General features: G+C 42.0%; 1 protein-coding gene across 1 annotated transcript in view; it reads left to right on the top strand.

The window, feature by feature from the left end:
• EFL1 (elongation factor like GTPase 1) overlaps positions 1–20,003 on the top strand; it is a 120,060-nt gene that overhangs the window by 9,713 nt on the left and 90,344 nt on the right. Inside the window, exons 5-7 of the mRNA XM_038532984.1 lie at positions 9,677–9,810; positions 10,983–11,120; positions 12,501–12,715. Coding sequence (XP_038388912.1) covers positions 9,677–9,810; positions 10,983–11,120; positions 12,501–12,715 — 487 coding nt within the window. The remainder of the gene's footprint in view (positions 1–9,676; positions 9,811–10,982; positions 11,121–12,500; positions 12,716–20,003) is intronic.

Consider the following 20,003-nt stretch of genomic DNA (forward strand, 5'->3'; position numbering starts at 1 on the left):
AAAATCTTATTTATTTAACTGGGTTGCCATGACCGTGACAACTTGCTATCCTCAAACCAAGATATCATTTTACCAGTAATACTTGCAGGAATTTATGTGACAGAAGTAGTCATACAAGTATGTGAGAGAGGTGTGTGTGTGTGTGTATATATATACACACACACATACATATTCAGTGATAGTCACTGAAAAGTTTGTCTTAGTGGAAAAAAAAATACCAACAACCTTTATGTCTGTCTGTGGAAATGGTCAAGGACACTGATACATCCTTGCCAAGAAGAGCATAGAGCTCTTCTACACCTGTTTGATCTACATGTGATAATACAGGGAATATATGTTGAGACAATAAGCCAGTTGCAGAGTAAATGCTTGTATGAGAAGAGCATGTCTTGATATTATATGTGTAGATAAAGAAGTCTGGAAGGATACACACTACAACCTCACACCAGTTACCACCAGGGGTTCAGTTATGTGAAATGTACATTGTCTAGAATATGTATTTTTGTACTATTTGGAAATTTTACACAAAATGTGTATTTTTATAATTAGAAGAAAATAATAAAGATGTATTTCATTTCCCTAAGCGACTGATCTGTGGTTCATCTTTCACAGTGGCCTGTGTCTGTCACTGACATAAGGGACATTCTGTATGAGACACGATTATATTCTCTTTGATGTCAGACTTCAAAATATTTTTGTATGAAACCAGTCTAGAAGCTCTTAGGCATTCTCGATGAATTCCTAAAATTTAATATTTAAATTAATGCCTCATTTTGTTTTAAAATTAACTTTCACATTTTAAAGAGTGTGTCCTTCTTGCGTGGCATGGGTCAATGCTCAGTTTATTTATCATCTCCCCCTATTTTTATAGACCTCAAGAGATTTGTAGTCTTCCTTTGTCCACACTCATACCACTACTCTGTTTTTATTTGATAATTCCTCCATTTGTCAGTTTTAGTTGTCTCTGTATTTTCAGTTCTCCCACTCCCTTTTTTAACTGTTTACTGAAACAGCATTATTGGAGCGATATCTCCTAGGAATTGAAGCCAGATGTTGATTCTGGATCCAGCATGGCCCTGGAGACCATCAGTACAAGTTAATGGATCTTCTCTCTGGAACTCCACTGTTCTCCTTGGGTTTCAGTCTCTGTCTTTTTCTCTGTTACCCTGTAAGTCTTTTCTCTATTTCATAGCTTTTACCTACTCTTAGTGTCCCCATCTTCATAAACTCACTTTGCCCTGACCTCTCAACTCCTGTTTTTTTATTCCATTTTCATTGCTTACTGCTGCTTTCTCTTGTGTTTCTGATCACATATTCCCAGGAGCAAGATGTGGCCCAGCTTATCTTTTTATGTCAGGCCCTAGCAGAGGTTGTGCCAATGGACTGACCACCCTTGGGTTGGATGGTCACCTTCTAGTCTGATAAGTGGTGATTGGAGTGGAGTCATAGAGCATCAAATGTGTCTCTGTGAACATGATGGCCTAGAGGGGGCTTTGGTGGAGGCAGCTGTCACAACTGACGATTGGTACAGAACCTTCTTTTCCCAGTATACAAAATGTAGCTAGAATTTGGGGATCTTTAGTGAGGCACATGCTCTCAGAACACCTCTGAGATGAGATACGTTCTTATCTGTATCTCAGTACTCATTTGCTGCAAGAGGGTATTCCTGCTGTGAAGGTGGGACAGTCTGAAGGGGATCTCCTCTTGGAGAAAGGAAACCTGATGGTTGAAGAAACTCTACAGGTGATTTTTATTTCCCTGTGTCTCCCCTCTTTCATGCTTCTTCTGAATAATCCATTAAGAAGCTCTGTGCTAAATGTCAATCAAGTCCCAGTCTGGTTCTGACTCCTAACTGGCTTTCAAAAATTTTTTCAGATCCATATTTGGATTGAAAGAGAGGGTGTTTTTCTAGTTTGAAGTAAACAAATAAGCTTACAAACCTAGGTACATTATCGAAGGTAATACTCTATCTTAGCATTTCTAGGGACCTGGTTCTTCCTTGAGGAAATGGAGCCTCATCTTTACCGTTGTGATCAAAACTTGCTACAAATATTGGGACCATATTGTGAAGCCTCATTATTTCTCTGTTTCTTACTTCTCTCTCTGTCCTTCCCACAAGGATACCATCCATTCATCTGGGGATTTCAAGGGTTAGGAAACACTATACATTTTACATTCTATTAAAAAGTCCTAAGGATTCCTTTGAATCCTTTAACCTAGAATTCAGATAAAGATGAGAGAAGTGTCTTTAAATGGGTCAAATAATTTGAAATTCTTGGAGTATTCTTCGAGTAGTTTCAAGGCATATTGCTGCCATTTCTACCACGTAGCCATTCTTTATACCGGTGAGTAAATATTACTGTTGCAGAACTTCTGAAATGAAGTGTTCAATCCAACTCGTCTTTTTAAAAATTCTAAATACATTTACATATTTGTATGTATTATAGAAAATTCAGTATGTTACAGAATATACAGTAAAACACAATGAAATAAAGATCACTCCTAAAAAAAAAAATCACTCCTAGTTTTACCATATTATGTTTTCAGGTTTTACATCTAATCCAGCCATAATTGTGTATATGTGCATGCATATGCACACAAGTTGTGAGGTAAATGTCTAATTTAATTTTACCCCCAAATAATTAACTGCTTATTGCAACACAAGTCAAATGTAATTATTAAGTACTACATTATTAGCTCTTGACATGGTGTTGGTGTTGACACCTCTACATGAGCAAGGCAGTCTGGAGAGTGAATTAATTGTACCCACCCCTGAAATACCACCATCCCCCCCCCCCCCAAAAAAAAAATCCCCAGGTGGGGGCAGATGCCATTCAGCTCCAGATGATTGATGCTTTGTGGGAATCTGTTTTTTTTTTTTTAATTGGCTTTGAGATTTTGGTTAAAATCTTCTAATTTTTAAGCTATTGGCAACTTATTTAAAGATGTTTAAAACACAATGTAGAACAAATTGCAGTGGGTATTTAACTTAGAGGCTTTCTGTTTGTGATGTGAGGCATACAGGCTAAAGGCCTGGTTTGGCAAGACACTCAGGATTTATCCACGAGGCAACTGTGTGGGGCCTAGAGGCTGAAAGTGGGCAGGGCTTTCTGCAGGTACCCTGGTCCTGATCCCCAGAGACAAGGCCCAGGGGAAACCAAGTTGCGCCCCCACATTCACCCATGGCTGGCAGGCACTGGAAAGTCTAATGTCTTAGACACAGTAATTTCCCTTTCCTTCTGGAAATGTGAACTTTAACCCCTGGTCCTAATTATTGTCCTGCTGATGGGACTGAGGCTAGGAGGGAGGGCTTCCATTGTCCATCCTTTATTTGACTGAAGGTCAGACTTTTTACTCTTAAGATAATGCTTTTCTTTTGTGAAGCATTCCGTTGATGCCAGCTGTAAGAAAGTGGGTATGTGATGGTTTGATTCTGAGCTGGGTGCCTCATATACATGATTTCATGTATAATCCTCATAGCAACCTCGTGAGATGGATGCTACCCTGATTTGACATACATACAGAGTGGTATTCATGGAGTTTCAGAAACTTTCCTGGGGACAGAGTGGTTAGCATGTGGCAGTGGTCCTGGGAATCAGCTGATTCCATCTCCAGCTTGTTCACTTGGACCAGGAGTCTCTTCGAAGTTGGTCAGTCCAGACCATGGCTCATGGCTCCTGAAGTGTGCCTCTTTGCTGTGCACAAGGGAGTGCTGGGGGTCGTACAGACATCTTCGTGTACCCAGCAGTGTCCACATCCCCGCAGTCCTTGGTCATCCCCCAAACTGGGAGCCTCTCTAGCAGCTCTTCCCCGTGTTTCTCTGTGATGTTAACCCCTTCTCTCAACTTCCTGGTATTCCCTTCCTTCCCAAGATGCACTCTGCAAACGTTCCAAGGGAAACAAGCATCTCTCCATCCTCAGCGTCTTTTTGTTGATGTTCTCCTTGCCGCTGCTAGCCTGGCTGTTTTCCCAGGACACTGCTTTCCTTGTACTTCTTTCCAGTGAATGCTACTCATTCTTCCTCGCTCCATCTGTCTCTGGGTTAAGACATGGACAGGGTTGCTGTTCTCTTTGTTCCCTGGTTCTAATTCAAAGCTTCATTCTTCCAGCCTTGTCTCAAAACTCCCCATCTCTTGAGATTCATCCTATCTGTTCTCTTCTTTCTTATCCCTGACAGCTCCTGAGTATGGTGCAAGCTCATGAGTGACATTGGCACCTGGCTTGTGATTATCCATTTTACCCAAATCTACCAAGGTAGCTTTTACCACTCTTGACAATGAGCTCTCTAGCGGCATGGCCTCTCAACAATGGTGGCATGTAGATCTTCTTCACTCACTCACTGTCATGGTTCCTTTTTTGGTGTCAGCATCCCCTGGAACCGCCTATCTTTGACTCAAATTGGAATACTCCCTTCCCCCACACTCTTCGATTGTCCCACTCTCTCACCTATGTGGGGAAGTGCCCATCAAGTTTGACTTCATCAGGTTCTCTAGCTCCTTGGGCCCCGTCCACAGCCTGTCTCTTACAGCCCAGATGTGCCATCTCACTAACCGTCTCTCCAGGGTCCTCAGTTTCTTTGCTTCCTCGACCTCCTGTCTTACTTCTCTGAATAAAACACTAACCCTTCACAGAGCTAGTGCCACACTTTTTCCTTCTTTTGCTGGGTTGGGGTCTTGGCTGGTCCTCAGGGATGCTGGCAGACTTCTCTTGTCTCTTCTGCTGGGTCTTGTGTGTTCTCTCCAGCAGGTTGTTTAAACCTCCCTCCCGACCCCAGCCCACACATTTCCCCTCCCTCACAATCTTAGCAGACATCTTTACCTTCTGCATCACAGAAATGGAACAGTTCTCTCAGCTGCTTGCTACCACACCTCAACACAGAGTGATTTTAGTGTCTTTGCTGGTCTCCTTCATTGTGGAAGACCTGTGCTCTGGACTTGGCACCTGCTAAGTTTCTTCTCTGATATCTTTTTTTTTTTTTTTAAGATGTTATTTATTCATTCATGAGAGACACAGGGAGAGAGAGAGAGGCAGAGAAACAGGCAGAGGGAGAAGCAGGCTCTATGCAGGGAGCCCGACGTGGGACTCGATCCCGGGACTCCAGGATCACGCCCTGGGCCCAAGGCAGGGGCTAAACTGCTGAGCCACCCAAAGATCCCTCTTCTCTGATATTTTCATTGACACTTGACCATCAGCTTTTAATCATGTTCCCTCAAGTCTGTCTCATCTTTAAAAAAGATGTTCATACATCCTTCTAGCTCATGTCCTGCTGCGCTGTCTTGGTCAGAGGTGTGCTACTGTCATGCTTGCAGCTACTCTGACAATGGGACCTGTGCCTTCTAGTCATAACACATGACCAGCACGAAACTGCGTAAAAGATAGTCCTTGGCCTCTGACTTGCCCTCCGGGGTGAAGTAAACACAAAGATTCTAAGCAGGTTTGTTCCAAACAATGAACATCAGCCTTACTTACTTACTTACTTACTTATTTACTTACTTACTTACTTACTTACTTACTTATTTATTTATTTCACAAGGCTTCTTTTTCTGGTTCTTCTTACATCCTTCTAGGCAAAAAGGCCAGTGAATAGAAGATCAAGACAGTATGGATGTATAATTACTAGGTTTACTACCTATGCAGCACAATTTCAAAGGTAGCAGGGTTCCTGGTGATGTCAGAGTTCAGGGTGTGGCCACAGTACTGAGTGGCTGGCACAGATGGGCACACAGAAGAACCACAAGCCAGTGAGGTCAACTGTAGTCAGGGGTGGCCCATGTGTAGTTTCATTTGTCTCATGTTGGGGAGGGTCTGGGGGGACTTCGGGAATGGAGTCACGCAGCAAGGAAACTTTGCCCTTCATAGCTGTCTGTAGGTCATTGTCTCCACCCTAAGACACCTCACTTTTGACATTTGTGCCATCCAGATCAACCACCCACAATTTCCTCTTGAGCACACAGTTCTCCTGTCAAGACCTGTAACATGTGTCAGCAAATAGGAGATAGAGTATGTCACACGGTTCTTTGAAATAATGAACTGTATCAGTTGATTTACAAGAATTTTATATACTAATTTAACATAGAAAGGGATAGCAATGGTATTTCCTGTGAAAACTGGTGGTTCCCATACAGCTGGGGCATAACTGATGTCCGTAAGTGTTGCATGTTCTGTAAGTAACATACTCAGGATTGTGTTCTCCCGTGGCTCAGGTTCTGCGTGTTCCTGATGCTTCTGTTGTGAGATATAGTATCTTTCTAATACACCGAAATGTAAGAGACACTTGCACGAAGTGTCTTCAACCACGTCCCTTTGTTTGAAGGCAAGTTTTCTCATTTCAGCTTCCCACATGTGTGTTAGTGAACATGTCCAGTGTTTTGGAAATTGAACATGACCTTATATGAAGTTTTCCTCTTCATAGACAAGACCTTTGGGAGGCCCTGGTGACAAATGTGCACCCTCAGTGAGACAGTTACCCATAGCGTCTTAAAACTGGAGGACTCACAGGCCGCGGAAAGATGACTTTCCCATCACCCCGTTAGTAGACCTTGTCTGAAAGACACCTCCCATGATTAACTTAAAGGCTTCCAACTTTTTCTTTTTCCCAGGTACCTGGAACATTAAAAAAAAAAAAAAAAATTGCATTGGCGCTCTGCCGATTAGATCAGTCCCTGAAATGAAGAGTGGGAATTTCTGGGAAGTACAGCTTCATGCATTAGCAGGAGTCAGCCCTGTGTGCAGCTTTGGGACCATGTGACAAATCAGAGAGGTTATTTAGCATGCCTCAAAATTATAATCTCCCTTAGTAAGAGTAATAATATCTAACATGCTAAACCCCACAACTGTTCTTTTTGTTTTTTTAAATACTGTGTGTGTATTTGATTCTCAGGCATACAAAAAGTGGTAGATGGAATTCAGGGAAATAGATCTTAGTACAACACAGCTGAAGACAGCAGAAGAATTGGGTTTATGGACTTTTTTTTTCTCTTGATGGATATTGGAGATCTTTTTCATACCTTTGAAATGAGTGTTTGAAGTTATTTGGAAAGCGTTAGGATGAAAAAAAAATCATTGAAAGCCAGAGACTGTGTGCTGAGCACCACGCTTACTGGCTGTGTGAGTGACCATGACACTTCCCATTCTCTCCATCACATACATTTGGGAAGTCAGTCTTTTTGACTATAGAGCTTCTCTGAGCCTTTAGCAGATATGTGTGTTGTAACCTCTTCCTCATCCCTACACCCCCTCCACTGCATTTCCCAAAGGTTTTTGATCACACAGTCCTATTTTTTATTCTGCCTGTTTGCAGGCGAAAACACCTGGTATATCCACTGGCTTTCTCTTGTCTTCGAGATCCAAACTTGAATGAATTTCAAAGGGTCTGGGATTGGGCGCATAATTAGGGGAGGATAGATAGACAATGGATAGATAGGTGGATCTATAGGTAGGTATGTTTGTGTTTCTAGGTGTTGTCTAAAAGGTCTGTAACCCCAACAAGAAGCAAGAGCACTGCTGTGTAGGAAGCCTGAGGTTTCTCTGTGGGCACATTTTTAAATTCTGTAAAAAACCAACAGCAGACACAGCCTCTGAAAGTTCTTTCTTAGGGCCAGGCATTGTCAGGTGGAGTAGGAAAGTGATTACAGTTCTCCCACACCAGAGTCTGGACTTCATCCAAATGAACAAGCAAGTGTTGTTTCCCTGGCTGCAAAGTATAAAGCAATCTAAGACCTCTATGGGAAGTGGCTAAGGTCATTAGACCGACCTGGGTGTGCTTCTGGCTGGCTACTCCTTCTGTGACCTTGGGTACATATCTTCCCTTTCGGGGGCATGTTTATCTATGAAGTGAAGGGTTAGCCTAGGAAAATGCGGAGAGATTTTAGGAATCTCACAGCTTCTGTTTTATGTGATGGGGGCTGATAGGCCGTTGGACCCTGCTAGTACTGCCTGTTTTCCTCTGGATTATTCAGTAGAGAGCATAGGTTTATGCCAGAGAGTGATGTGAACCCTGACAGTAAAAGGTCCCATGAGACCCCGGGGCCACTGCCTCAGGGCCCTGGGTCTTTGACATCTTTGGTGTTCTTTGGAGATGTCCACAGTCCTCTGTCTGGTTGGAGCCTTCCCTGGTGGGTCAGCAGAGCTAGAATCCCTTAGACCAAAATTTGCACAAGAAGTCCTGGAATAGGTGGTGTGTGTTGGAGTTGGGAGTGGGGATGTGTAAGAAGCAGCCTGTTGCTAATTGGTGGCAGAGTTTCACTGAGACCTGGTGCCTTTTAGAATCCTTAACCTAGTGTTTAGGAATTCACTACCAGCGGACTCCCAGCACATGAGATGAACTTGGCGCCATCTTGAGTGGAGTGTTAAAGGTGAACCTCAACTCTGCCATTTGGATTTGTTTGATCCTAGGCATTTTACCTTGGAGTTGGGTTCCCATTAGATGCCCTCGAGAAAGATACCTAGCTTTTCTGTACCCTAGTTTTCCTGCCTTGTGAAATTATGCTAATGATACTAGCAACCGCAAAGGGTGGTTACTGGCAAACACTACATAGTGTCTGTAAAATGCTTAGAGCAGTGCCGGGCACAAGAGTCCACAAAACGTGAACCTTGGCTGTGGTTTTTGTGGTGGTTAATGTTTGATGATCATCACTGTCACCTAAGATACAAGGTGAGTTGTCGTCAGGTTGTTCAGGCTACAGCAGGGCAAATCCTCCAAATGGCCTGCAAAGTGTAATATCAATATCTACCCCTTGGACAGTGGAGTAGCTCGGGAGCTCACAGAAGTAGGAAAACAACACATTAGGAGGAAAAGGGGAAATAAAGTGTCTCTGTGGGAGCCTGAGCATTCAGTGATGGTTTTGCCTTTAAAAGAGAACTCTATCAGGTTTGACAGTTGGGAATGAGCATAGAAGTCTAATGAATTCCTATTCTTCTGCAAGGTTTTCTTAATTACGTACCAGTGTGAAGTCTTTGTAACTTGGGGTGGCTTCTTATTCTGGCTGGTCTGGGACTGACTTTGGAGTTTGATGGGTTGTGGGGCTTTCAGTGCTTGGGACAAATCCCTATGAGCTACCACCCTAGTAAAAGCTAAATACTCCTGTTTGTCAAGAGGATTAAAGGAGGTAGTCTCTGTATGTGAACACATAGCATGTTGCTTGGCACATAATAACCCTTCCTTAAATATTTGTAGAATCACATCTAAATCTCAGATTCACACCCTACTCTCAGAGAGGTTGTAGGAAAGCAGTGGCAAAATGCTTCGTATCTTTTAAAATTAGCATTTCCCATTTTGGCTTCTTTGAACAGCTTTTACGTTCAGATATTGGTGTCTGAGTCTCAGCATCTAATCTGTAGAGTGAAATAGTAATATTTATCTCATAGGGGCATTGTAAGGATTTGGTAATGTGTGGTTAGCATGTGAGAGGTGCTTAGCACAGTGCCTGGCTCACAGAGAATTCTAAATAAGTAGTAACTTTTCGAATAATAAACTCCTTCGACATTCTCTTGTAGATGCTCCTTGGAATCAGTAGTTCCATCCACAGGAATTCCTAAGTTGGAACACCAGCTTTCGATGGAGCTTTTTGGATTCTTTAGCTTCATTCAGTGATTTCTTCACAACCTTTCTTACTCTAGCATGGCTAAGGGAGTATATTGTGGACAGCTGAATACATGTTTTCAAATTCTGTTTTAGATAATGAGGATTACCTGATCAATCTCATAGACTCTCCGGGGCACGTGGACTTCTCCTCAGAAGTGTCAACAGCTGTGCGCATCTGTGACGGGTGTATCATCGTGGTCGATGCCGTGGAAGGAGTGTGTCCACAGGTAGTAGGTCACAACGTGGTCACATGAAGAAGGTGGAGAAAAGGGGAGGGACTGGGCACTGGAAGCTCTGTGCCATTTCAGACATTTCCCTGACAGAAAGGGCTTCACATTTCATTTGATGACATTCCAGTCTGAGATGGAGTTAAGTCACCCACGCCTGGAAGAGATCCTAGAGAGGATGACTTTACCTCTAAGAACTTGGAAGCATCTCTGATGCCCTCTTGGAGAGGGACTGTGCCAAAGCGGGGGAGATGCCGGGTTTGGAGAGGATTCTGGACTGTGAGAGGTGGTTGATGGCAAGATACGGAGCCAGTTCTCCCCTACATGAAACTCTTCTGTTGGCTTCTCTGTTGGCGCTCACGCTTCTGCCCGCCTGCACACCCACTCCCGCCCCCACTCCTTCTCTCATTCAACTGAGTGTTTCTCCTTTGCACCAGTGGTGGGAAGGTTCACCAGGGTGATGCTCTGGGCATGGACCTCAGGGTGGCTCCCCGGCCACCTTCTTGGAAGGACTTGTTTGCTGGCCTTACGTTTTATCTGAGAAAATGTCAGCCTTTATATCTTCCCTCTTAGCATACCCTTGTTTGTTTTAATATTTTTAAAAAGGCGTAAGAGGCTTAAATTACTCAAATGGAGGAAATTTGGTTAACTCCAAGAAATTATGCCATCATTGTCCTGTCTCTTCCCTTCTGGTTTCCCCCTGAGGGCACAGATCCTCAGGCTGGAGAAGCACAGCCTGAATCTCTGCCCTGCAGGATAAGTGGAGTTAATATGCCTGACTTCAGAAAAGCACAACAGTAGTTCACTCCAGGAGATGGTATTGTGGTCAGCAAGGTGCATGTGGGGACTTCCATGGGGAATGCTCTGGTTTTTAGGCCTATGTGTTGGCCACATGAGTGTTTTCTAATTATTTAGTAAACTTTGCACAATTTTATTTATCCTTCTTAAATAAATGGTCAGTTCCATAAAGGCAAAGGCAGTTTCTTGTCTGGGGTTCTTTCCTTCTGTGATGGAGACTTCGGGAGCGTTTGCTGAGCCCCCATATCTGACTGGTATAATCTGGGTTGTGATATAAAAGTATGGCAATGAGCTGGTTATTAATCAGGATTTTTCTCAGGTGCTTTAATTATTTCAAATCGTGAATTTTACATTTGCCTTTCTGTTTTCGTCAGACACAAGCTGTTCTGCGACAAGCCTGGCTCGAAAACATCCGCCCGGTTTTGGTGATTAATAAGCTAGATCGTTTGATAGTGGAACTGAAATTTACCCCCCAGGAGGCCTATTCTCACCTCAAGAATATTTTAGAGCAGGTATCTCATCCTTTACTTCAATATTTTAAAAGTTGGGGCTCCAAGGAGAGTTGTAGGGAAGCTGGTAAGTTGCCACAGAAAATCGCATATTTAGAACTTTTCCACCTACAATTGCTGTGTGTCAGAGTCATCACACTACAACAGAGGCAGTGGGCAGAGGACAGGCATCCTCGTGGGAATCCCCTCCAACAACTCTTTGTTGTTGTTGTTGTTGTTTTATACCTGCCTTTAGATGACAGTTTGCCCAACCATTTATTTCCTCAGCAGACATTTACATAGCTGTGTGATGAGTAAATGAATTCTGGGATGTCCACTGTGTGCTGAGAGCATGAATGTACTGACAGGTCAGAATCCCTGTCTTCAGAGATCTCATATTGTGGTGGAGAGACCTTTAAAGAGGTCTTTGAAGAACAGCAAGAAGCCCTGGGTGTGGTTTACAATGAATGAGGGCCACCTTACCCAGACGAGGTCAGGAGGGAAGAGAGGAAGAGTCATGCAACAGAAGCCTCAAGATAGAAAAAGGTCAGGAATTACGGCCAGGGCATTTAGGAGAGCAAGAATAAGATGTACAAAGTAAACGCAAGGAAAAGCATAAGAGGATGTTTCATTCAAAGAACTACCGATTACTTGCTGTAGCTGAAGAATGAGATTATAAAGCAGTGGCAGGAGGCAGGAGTAGAGAGGAATACAGGGCTTCGATTGTGGCGAATGTCATGTGCTGGGTGTGGAGGGTTGGACTTTCTTCAAGATAGTGGGGTACCACCGATGAGACCAGTTGAGAGTATTTATTTGCCCAAGGGAAGAAATGATCAAAGGAGAAAGTGTAGATCAATGGATCTAGTTCCCTGTGGAGGCAGACAAGGATGAGCACCAGTGAAGCAGCAGGACAGGGGCCAGTGGTGTTTGCAGACAGAAACGGGCCGGTAGGGTGGAATCTTGGGAGCTTGTAGGGTCTCTGAATAATAGGTTCCGTTTTCTCTCTGCAGTAGGAATAAGGTCGCTTACTTGGGAGGGAAGTAGGTGAGGAGGTTTGGCAGCCGGGAAGAGGGCCTGAGGACAGTGAAAAAACATCCAGGTGTGAGAACTGGCGAGTGGATAGGCTCAAGCTCTGGACTAGGATCACGGGGGTCATGAGTTCAGGTGATGCCAGCCCCATGCTGCACATGCCACTCCCTCGCATCCCAGCATGACCTTTGAGAGCCTTACGGTTTAGTCTTGCTGGGTTTGGAAGGAATGGGTTGATAACATGTAAATTGATTATTATTGTAAACATCAGCTCTGTCCTTCCACCCCAATGACTGACAATTCTAGATAGTGTGTTGCCCAGCACAGATGTGCTAAGCATCTAGTGACTTTCTGCCATTTCACCCTCTCTCCTAGATTAATGCACTCACAGGAACTCTTTTTACTTCTAAAGTCCTAGAAGAAAGAGCAGAGAGAGAGACTGAATCGCAGGTGAATCCCAGTTCTGAACCAGGAGAGCAAGTATACGACTGGAGCACTGGCTTGGAAGACACGGATGATTCTCACCTCTACTTCTCTCCAGATCAGGGCAATGTGGTGTTTACAAGTGCATTAGATGGGTGGGGCTTTGGGTAAGTCTGTTCGAATCTCCTTCGATCTCTTCCTCTTCGTGGTCTGTATATACAAGTGATGTTTCTAATAAGACTTTATTGAGACAATGATTGATTCACATACAGTTTTAAGAAAGAATAGAATTCTCTTGTGCCCTTTACCTAGTATAGTATAGGTATAGGTAATTCTCTTGTGCCCTTTACCTAGTAAGGTATCCTTGCAAAACTGTTGCACAGGATCACAGCCAGAGAATTGATGTTCATTAAGTCCATCCCAGCAAAGATCTTTCATGTTGCCCTAATATAGTCACCTCTGCTTCCTTCACACCCCCTGCCCCATCTTAACCCCTGGCAGTCTTAAGTGTCCTCCGTTTCTATAATTTGTCATCTCAAAAATGTTATAAAAACAGAATCAAACATTATATAACCTTTTCTGGATTGGCTTTTTTCACACAGTGGTATAGTCTAGAGATTCAGCTAAGTTGTTGCATATCAGAAGTGGGTTCCTTTCTATTCTTCAGTACTATCCTTTGGGGTGGGTGTGCCACAGTGTAACTGTTCACACATGGAGGGATGTCTGGGTTTTTTTCTGGTTTGGGGCTGTTGTGAGTGAAGCCACTACAGACATTCATGTGAACATGAGTTTTCATCTCTCTGGGATGAGTGTGTGGGAGTGTATTTGCTGGGCATGTGGCAGTCATAGGTTTAGTATGTCTGTTTCCCAGAAGGGGCGCCATTTAATTATTGTTGTAAACATCAACTCTGTCCATGGAGCCCAAACTGACTGATTATTCTAGATGGTGTGTATCCCCCCCACAGATGTGCTAAGCATCTAGTGACATTCTGCTGCTTGGCAGTGTGGGAATCAAGTTTCTCCACATCCTCACTATCGTTGGGTGGTGTCACTTTTTCTTAGCCATTCTGACAGATGTGTATTGTTATGTTATTGTGGGCTTAATAATGAGTGTCCTTGGGTGAGACATCTCTTCATGTCCTTTGCTCATTTTCATTTCTTTTCTCTTTCTTTTTTAATTGACATATGAATGACATATAACATTTGTTTCAAGTGTATAGCAGAATGATTGGATATTTGTATAAACTGTGCAATGACCACCGTGATAAGTGTAGTTACCCATAGATTGGTATAGAGCAAGTTTGTTTCTTGTAATAAGGACTTTGAAGATTTACACTCTTAGCAGCTTTCCCACATACAATACGATATGTAAGTGTTGTCACTTGTGCTGTGCATGACCTCCTTACTTATTTTGTAAGTCAGTTTGTACCCCTTTCACCCATTTTACCCACTGCCCACCTCTGCCTCTGGTAACCACCAGTCCGTTCTCTATATCTGTGAGGTGTTTGGTTTGGTTTGGTTTTTATTTTTTGATTCTACAGACAATACGTACATATTATATGTGATGCACATCTATATCCGTTCATCTCTTGGTGGACGCTTAGGTTGTTTCTGTATCTTAGCTATTGTAAGTGATGCTGCAGTGAACTGGAGGTTGCATATATCTTTTCAAATTCAATTTTTTTCAGATAAATACCAAGAAGTAGAATTGCCAAATTGTATGGTAGTTGTATTTTTAAATTTTCAAGGAAACTCCATACTGTTTTCCATACTGGCTGCACCAGTTTACATTCCCACCAGTGACGCACCATGATTCTCTTGTTGCCATGCCCTCATCAATACTTGTTATTTCTCATCTATTTGATAGTAGCCATTCTGACAAATAGAAGGTGGTAGCTCATTACGGTTTGATTTGCATTTTCCTGATGAGGAGTGATGTTGAGCAACTTCAGTGTCGCCATCTGTACGTCTTCTTTGGAAAAATGTCTCTTCAGTCCCTCTGCCAGTTTTTAAATTGCATTATTTGTTTTTTTGCTATTGAGTTGTATGAGCCCTTTATATATTTTGGATATTAACCCCTTTTTGCAAATATTTTCTCCCAGTCCATAAATTGCCTTTTCATTTTGTTGATGAGCTCCTTTGCTCTGTAGTCCTTTGCCCATTTTCTAATTGTATCGTTTGGTTTTTCTGTATATCTTCTAGATTTTACTTCTTTGTCTCCTATGTGCTTCATAAATATTTTCTTTCAGTCTATAGTTTGATGTTTCATCCTTTTAACAGTGTCTTTCATCGAGCAAAATTTGGGTGGATTTATTTATTATTATTTCAGAAAGAGACAGAACGTGGAGAGGAGGAGCAGAGGGAGAGAGAGAACTCAGACTCCACACTGAGCACAGATCCCAACATGGGGCCCATCTCATGAGCACCCATGAGATCACCACCTTAGTTGAAACCCAGAGTCGGGCACTTAACCAGCTGCGTCACCCCAAGGCACCCCTATAAATTATGATTTTAAAGTTGAGTCTAAGAACTCTGCATGGCCCTGAGATCCTGATCTCTCATAGTGTTTTCTAAAAGTTTTTAGTTTTACTTTCTACATTTAAGTCTGTGATCCATTCTGAGTTAATTTTTTGTATAAGCTCCAAGACTCAGGTCAAAGTTCTTTTTTTTGGTCTAGAAGTCCCATTACTTCAGCACCATCATGCTTCCCCCACGACCTGGTTTTGTGCCTTTGTCAAAATCAGCTGGATATACCTGGGTGGATCTATTTCTGAGAGTTCTGTTTCCTTGACCTGTGTGTCTGTCTTTCGCCAGTACCACATAGTCTGGATTATTATAAGGATATAATAAGGCTTGAAATTGGGTAAATTGTTTCTGCCCACATTCCTACTTTTGCAAATTGTTTCATGTGTTCAAGGGTCTCTGCCTCTATGTACATTCTATAATAATCTTTGCCTATATCTGCAAAAAAAAATGTTGCTAGGATTTTTATTGAAAGTGCATGGGGAAAGTTCTATATCAATTTGAGGATAATTGACATCTTTACTACGTTGTAACTTCTAATCCTTGAACACTATGTTTCTCAATTTTTAAAGATTTTCTTTGATTTTTTATTAGCACTTTGTAGTTTTCAGCATAAAGTCCTATACATATTGAATTGGATTTGCACTTAATTTTTTGTTGTTTCTGAGCAATTATAAATAGTATTATATTTTTGATTTTGGTGTTCACATATTCAGTTCTACTTTTTTGGAAATACAGGTAATTGATTTTTGTGTATTGCTCTTGTGTATTGCTGTGACCTTGCTAAACTCATTAGAGTTCTTTGTAGGTGCTTTGGCATTTTCTATAAGGCAGTCATGTTACCTGCTGATAGGGACTACTTTACCCCTTCCTTTACCATGCCACTTTCTTTTCTTTTCTTGCCCTATTGCCAAGAGCTTCCAGGACTATTTGAGTAACAGCAGGGAGAGTGGACATCTTCTCCTTGTTCTGATCTTAGAGGGAAAGAACTTAGTCTTTCACCATTAAGTATAATGTTAGCTGTAGGTTATTTTCAGATGTTCTTTATCAGTTTGAGGGAGTTCCCCCTGTATTCCTTTCTCAGAGTCATTTATATGAATTAATATCAAATTTTGTCAAATGCTTTTTCTGTATCAGTTAATATATGATTTTTTTTCCTTTAGTTTATATAATTTATTAATATAGTTGGTTATATTGATTGATTTTTTGGATATTGAACGAGTCTTGTATCTCTTTGTGGATTTTATGTAAAATGATTTGTTTAGAACTTTATTTTTGAATAAATTTAAAATTCAGAAAGGACAAAGTGTCCACAGGAGACCATGAAAAGTCTCCCACCCTGTCCCTTAGGTTTTCAATTCATTTTCTTACAGGAAACTAGTACATCCTAGCAGTTTCTTGTATCTCATCTGGAGGCTATTTATGACTATATGAGCAAATACATTTATATTAACTTCTATTATCTGCACTAGCACAAGTTGGTATGAAAAGCTAACTTTCTTTGGATGCACATGTGCTATTGATGCTTTCTTAACGTGGTGCTTCCGTGGGCTCTTTGCTTAGGATACAGGGACTTTGTCTCTTCTGACTGCCCCTTCTGGATACGTACACGCCAAGCCATGGAGTAGTGATCTCAGTTTTTAGAATGGGCTGGGCATCTGATTATATTTCTTCCCCACAACCATTACTGACTTGTGGAATTAGAAAAATCCAAATACAATGAGAGAATTATTACTTTGATAAAAATGTCTTCAGTTTGGATGAACAGTTATGGGACCACAATGAAGTTTACTTTGGTCATGGGCTTAATCTTGCATATATTGCAGGGATAATAGAACCAGACACAATGCACCAGGGGAAACAGAGCCTATTCATAAAATGTCTGTCAGTTTGCAAATGGAAAAGAAGGAGGGATCATAAATTGAGCATAGTGCATGGCCTAGGGGGAGCCCAACCAATCTTGGCTGTTCTGTCCTCCATTTTACAGGAATGTGCTCTTCATTCCCTTTTGACTGAACAGTTTTTGCCTTGATAGTATAATAAATGACAATACCATGATTTTTCCTTTTTGGTTTGTCATCAGTTATAGAAATTTTTTTTTTTTTTTTAATTTATGATAGTCACAGAGAGAGAGGCAGAGACACAGGCAGAGGGAGAAGCAGGCTCCATGCACCGGGAGCCCGACGTGGGATTCGATCCCGGGTCTCCAGGATCGCGCCCTGGGCCAAAGGCAGGCGCTAAACCGCTGCACCACCCAGGGATCCCTGTCATCAGTTATAGATACCAGAGTCCATCTGGTGCCTGTGAAGGTCATACTAAAATTCAGAGTGGAAATATGATGAAAATAGAAACTTCCAACCCTCAGAGAGTGTGCACTTTTCCCACATAGCTGATGACTTGCCACAGTCACTATTTTGGACCTCAGCATCCTCAACCGAAAACTAAGAATGTTGGGCTCGGATGATTTTGGAGAATCTCTTTGAGCTAAAAAGTACTGGTTCATTCAGTCATATAACCAGACCAGGCCTGCTAGTTTCCTAATTTGTAAGCATTTTGCTCATAAGTCACAGTGTGGGGGGCTTGTCTTGGAATGATTTCCATAAATAATGTTTCAGGTGAATTTTAGTCTAAATCTCAGAAATTGGTGTAAGTTATTGTGAAAGGAAAAGGGATGGTGAGAGTCTTGAACGGATGGCTTCTGGATCCCTTACAACTCTGGATACTTCCACCTGCTTTCAGCCAGTTACTGAGTTCCCTTGTGTTAGGTAAGGTGGCATTTAGAGATCTGTCATTGCCTGTGGTCAGCACGTGGACATGGTCATTTAAAGGGAGCTGGTGCTGGAAATGGAAGCACTAGAGGCACTCTCCTACTGGCCTTCTCCTCATAAGTCAGTGACTAGGGAAAGGTGGCAACTTCCAGTATCCCTAAAGGTGGGACATGAGCACATTTCAGAATTTGGAGAGTGGTTTAAACTTACACGCCATGGGACAGGATGAAGTGTGGCTCAAGGCTGAACCTGGGTGTCCGGCCTCAGCCTGTCCTGTTGTAGATGTTAATTTAGGAGAATCTGCTGCACAGAAGCAGAGACACACTGGCTTGGATAGGTCAGAATCTGGCTCCAGTTTTCGATAAGTACAACTGAGTTCCCAACCCTATAGAGTAGTGGCAGGAATTCTCCCAAAAGCAACTTCTTTTATCTTTGAACACCAGCATTTTCGGATTCTGCAGTTAACATCAGCCTACTAGGCAGCTTGGACGCAGAAGGATATGTGGCCCCAGAACCTGCCACTTGGCCACCTTGTTGCTCAGGAAGATAGACCAGGATGGGTAGGTCGGTAGGTCTGCAGATCTTCCCAAGAATCTCATTTGAGGGTACTCTGTGGAGGAAATAGATTAAAATAGAATCCAAGAATGGAGAAATTGTCATTGTTTTAAAATTATAACTAATGACAAAATTATGAAGCAGTAGTGGAGGAAGTGCTGATAAGCAAATTTAATGGCAACTATGGGATGAAAAAGAATGAGAAGGATAAGAACCAAGATTTTGGAGATTTCTGTGCCTGCGTGTATAAATGAATAATGGAAAGGATTTGAGGACCATGGCCTGAGCAAATGGGCAGTTTTCTTACAGTATAAATTGTGACTCTGATAGAGGTTTGAGATTGTGGATACCTTTGAGTTTACCACTTTTCAAATTAAAAACAGGACATGTATCTGACACAATGTTGTACAAGATCTGGAATATGGAAAAGTCTAGGTACCACAAAGTAACATTTAAAAACAATCCTAGAAACATGAGCAGAAATCTTATTAGAAATCCACCTGACAAGAACAGTTATGACACTAAGTGCATGGAATACTCCATTGAAGAGATAGCTTTTTAAAAGAAGGAAAACCGCAAAACAAAAACAAAACCAAAAAACCCCAAAGATTTGCTACCTAAAATAGATGAACAGGGAACATAATAGATAAGAGGTAAGTATGAGAGTTTTGGCTCAATATGTCAGTCAAACATGAGCAAAAAGAAAGTCAATTTGGCAGTATTGAAGAACAATGCAGAATTTATAGCAAATATATTGAGGTATAACGATCCTTTTTAATGGATAATGGGCAGAGATTAACTTTGTATCAGTGATCATAACAAAGTGCATGAGACAAAAATAGAAGTATAAGTAGAAATCTATGTGGTTTGGGGAAGATTTTATATCACAGACTGTTAACAGGTCAACTAGAAACATAAATCATGTGAACAGATAATAAGTAAAGTCAGAATTTGAGTGTCAGTGAAGGATATATAAAAATTGGGCCTATATCAAGAAAAAAAGCAATTTCAAAAAATATGAAATATGAAAATATTGGAAGTTGGTTGTGCTAATCACTTGGTCATCGCCTTCAATTTTAGCCACATAAGAATAGACCCAACTTGCCAGTATGTCGATCAAAGTGTCCGCTTTACTCATTGAGGCCTAAAAACCATCAGGGCAAAGGTCAGGGCTCTCGGCAAAGGTTGGGTTGAAGGACATGCCTGGGACCCTAAGGCCATAGGGCTTGCCTCTCGTTGTCCTGCTCCCATAGGTCCCAGAATGGATCTGCAAATCTGCATGCAGGATTGTACTGAACCTGGCAAAATCCGGTGGTTAGAATTAGAAAACTGCAGGGTGATATGGTCTGCTGACTTGATCTGGATGGAAGGCAGGTTCTGTGCCATGCTCTTGGTGTGCTTCACCACAGGAAGGCGAGGAGGCCCTGCTCTCTCTACTGGTGATGTGCCACTGGATTGGGAGAGAGACCAGTTAATGTTCTTTCAGCCTTCCATGGCAGAGGAGCTGTCGGGCTGTGGACTGAGTTGGGAGTTTGTGGAGAGAACAATTTTAAGTTAATCATATATAATATATATACAAAACCTAGATATAATTTATATGTGTAATAAA

Source organism: Canis lupus, chromosome 3 (genome assembly GCF_011100685.1).
Source record: "Canis lupus familiaris isolate Mischka breed German Shepherd chromosome 3, alternate assembly UU_Cfam_GSD_1.0, whole genome shotgun sequence".
NCBI lineage: Eukaryota > Metazoa > Chordata > Mammalia > Carnivora > Canidae > Canis > Canis lupus.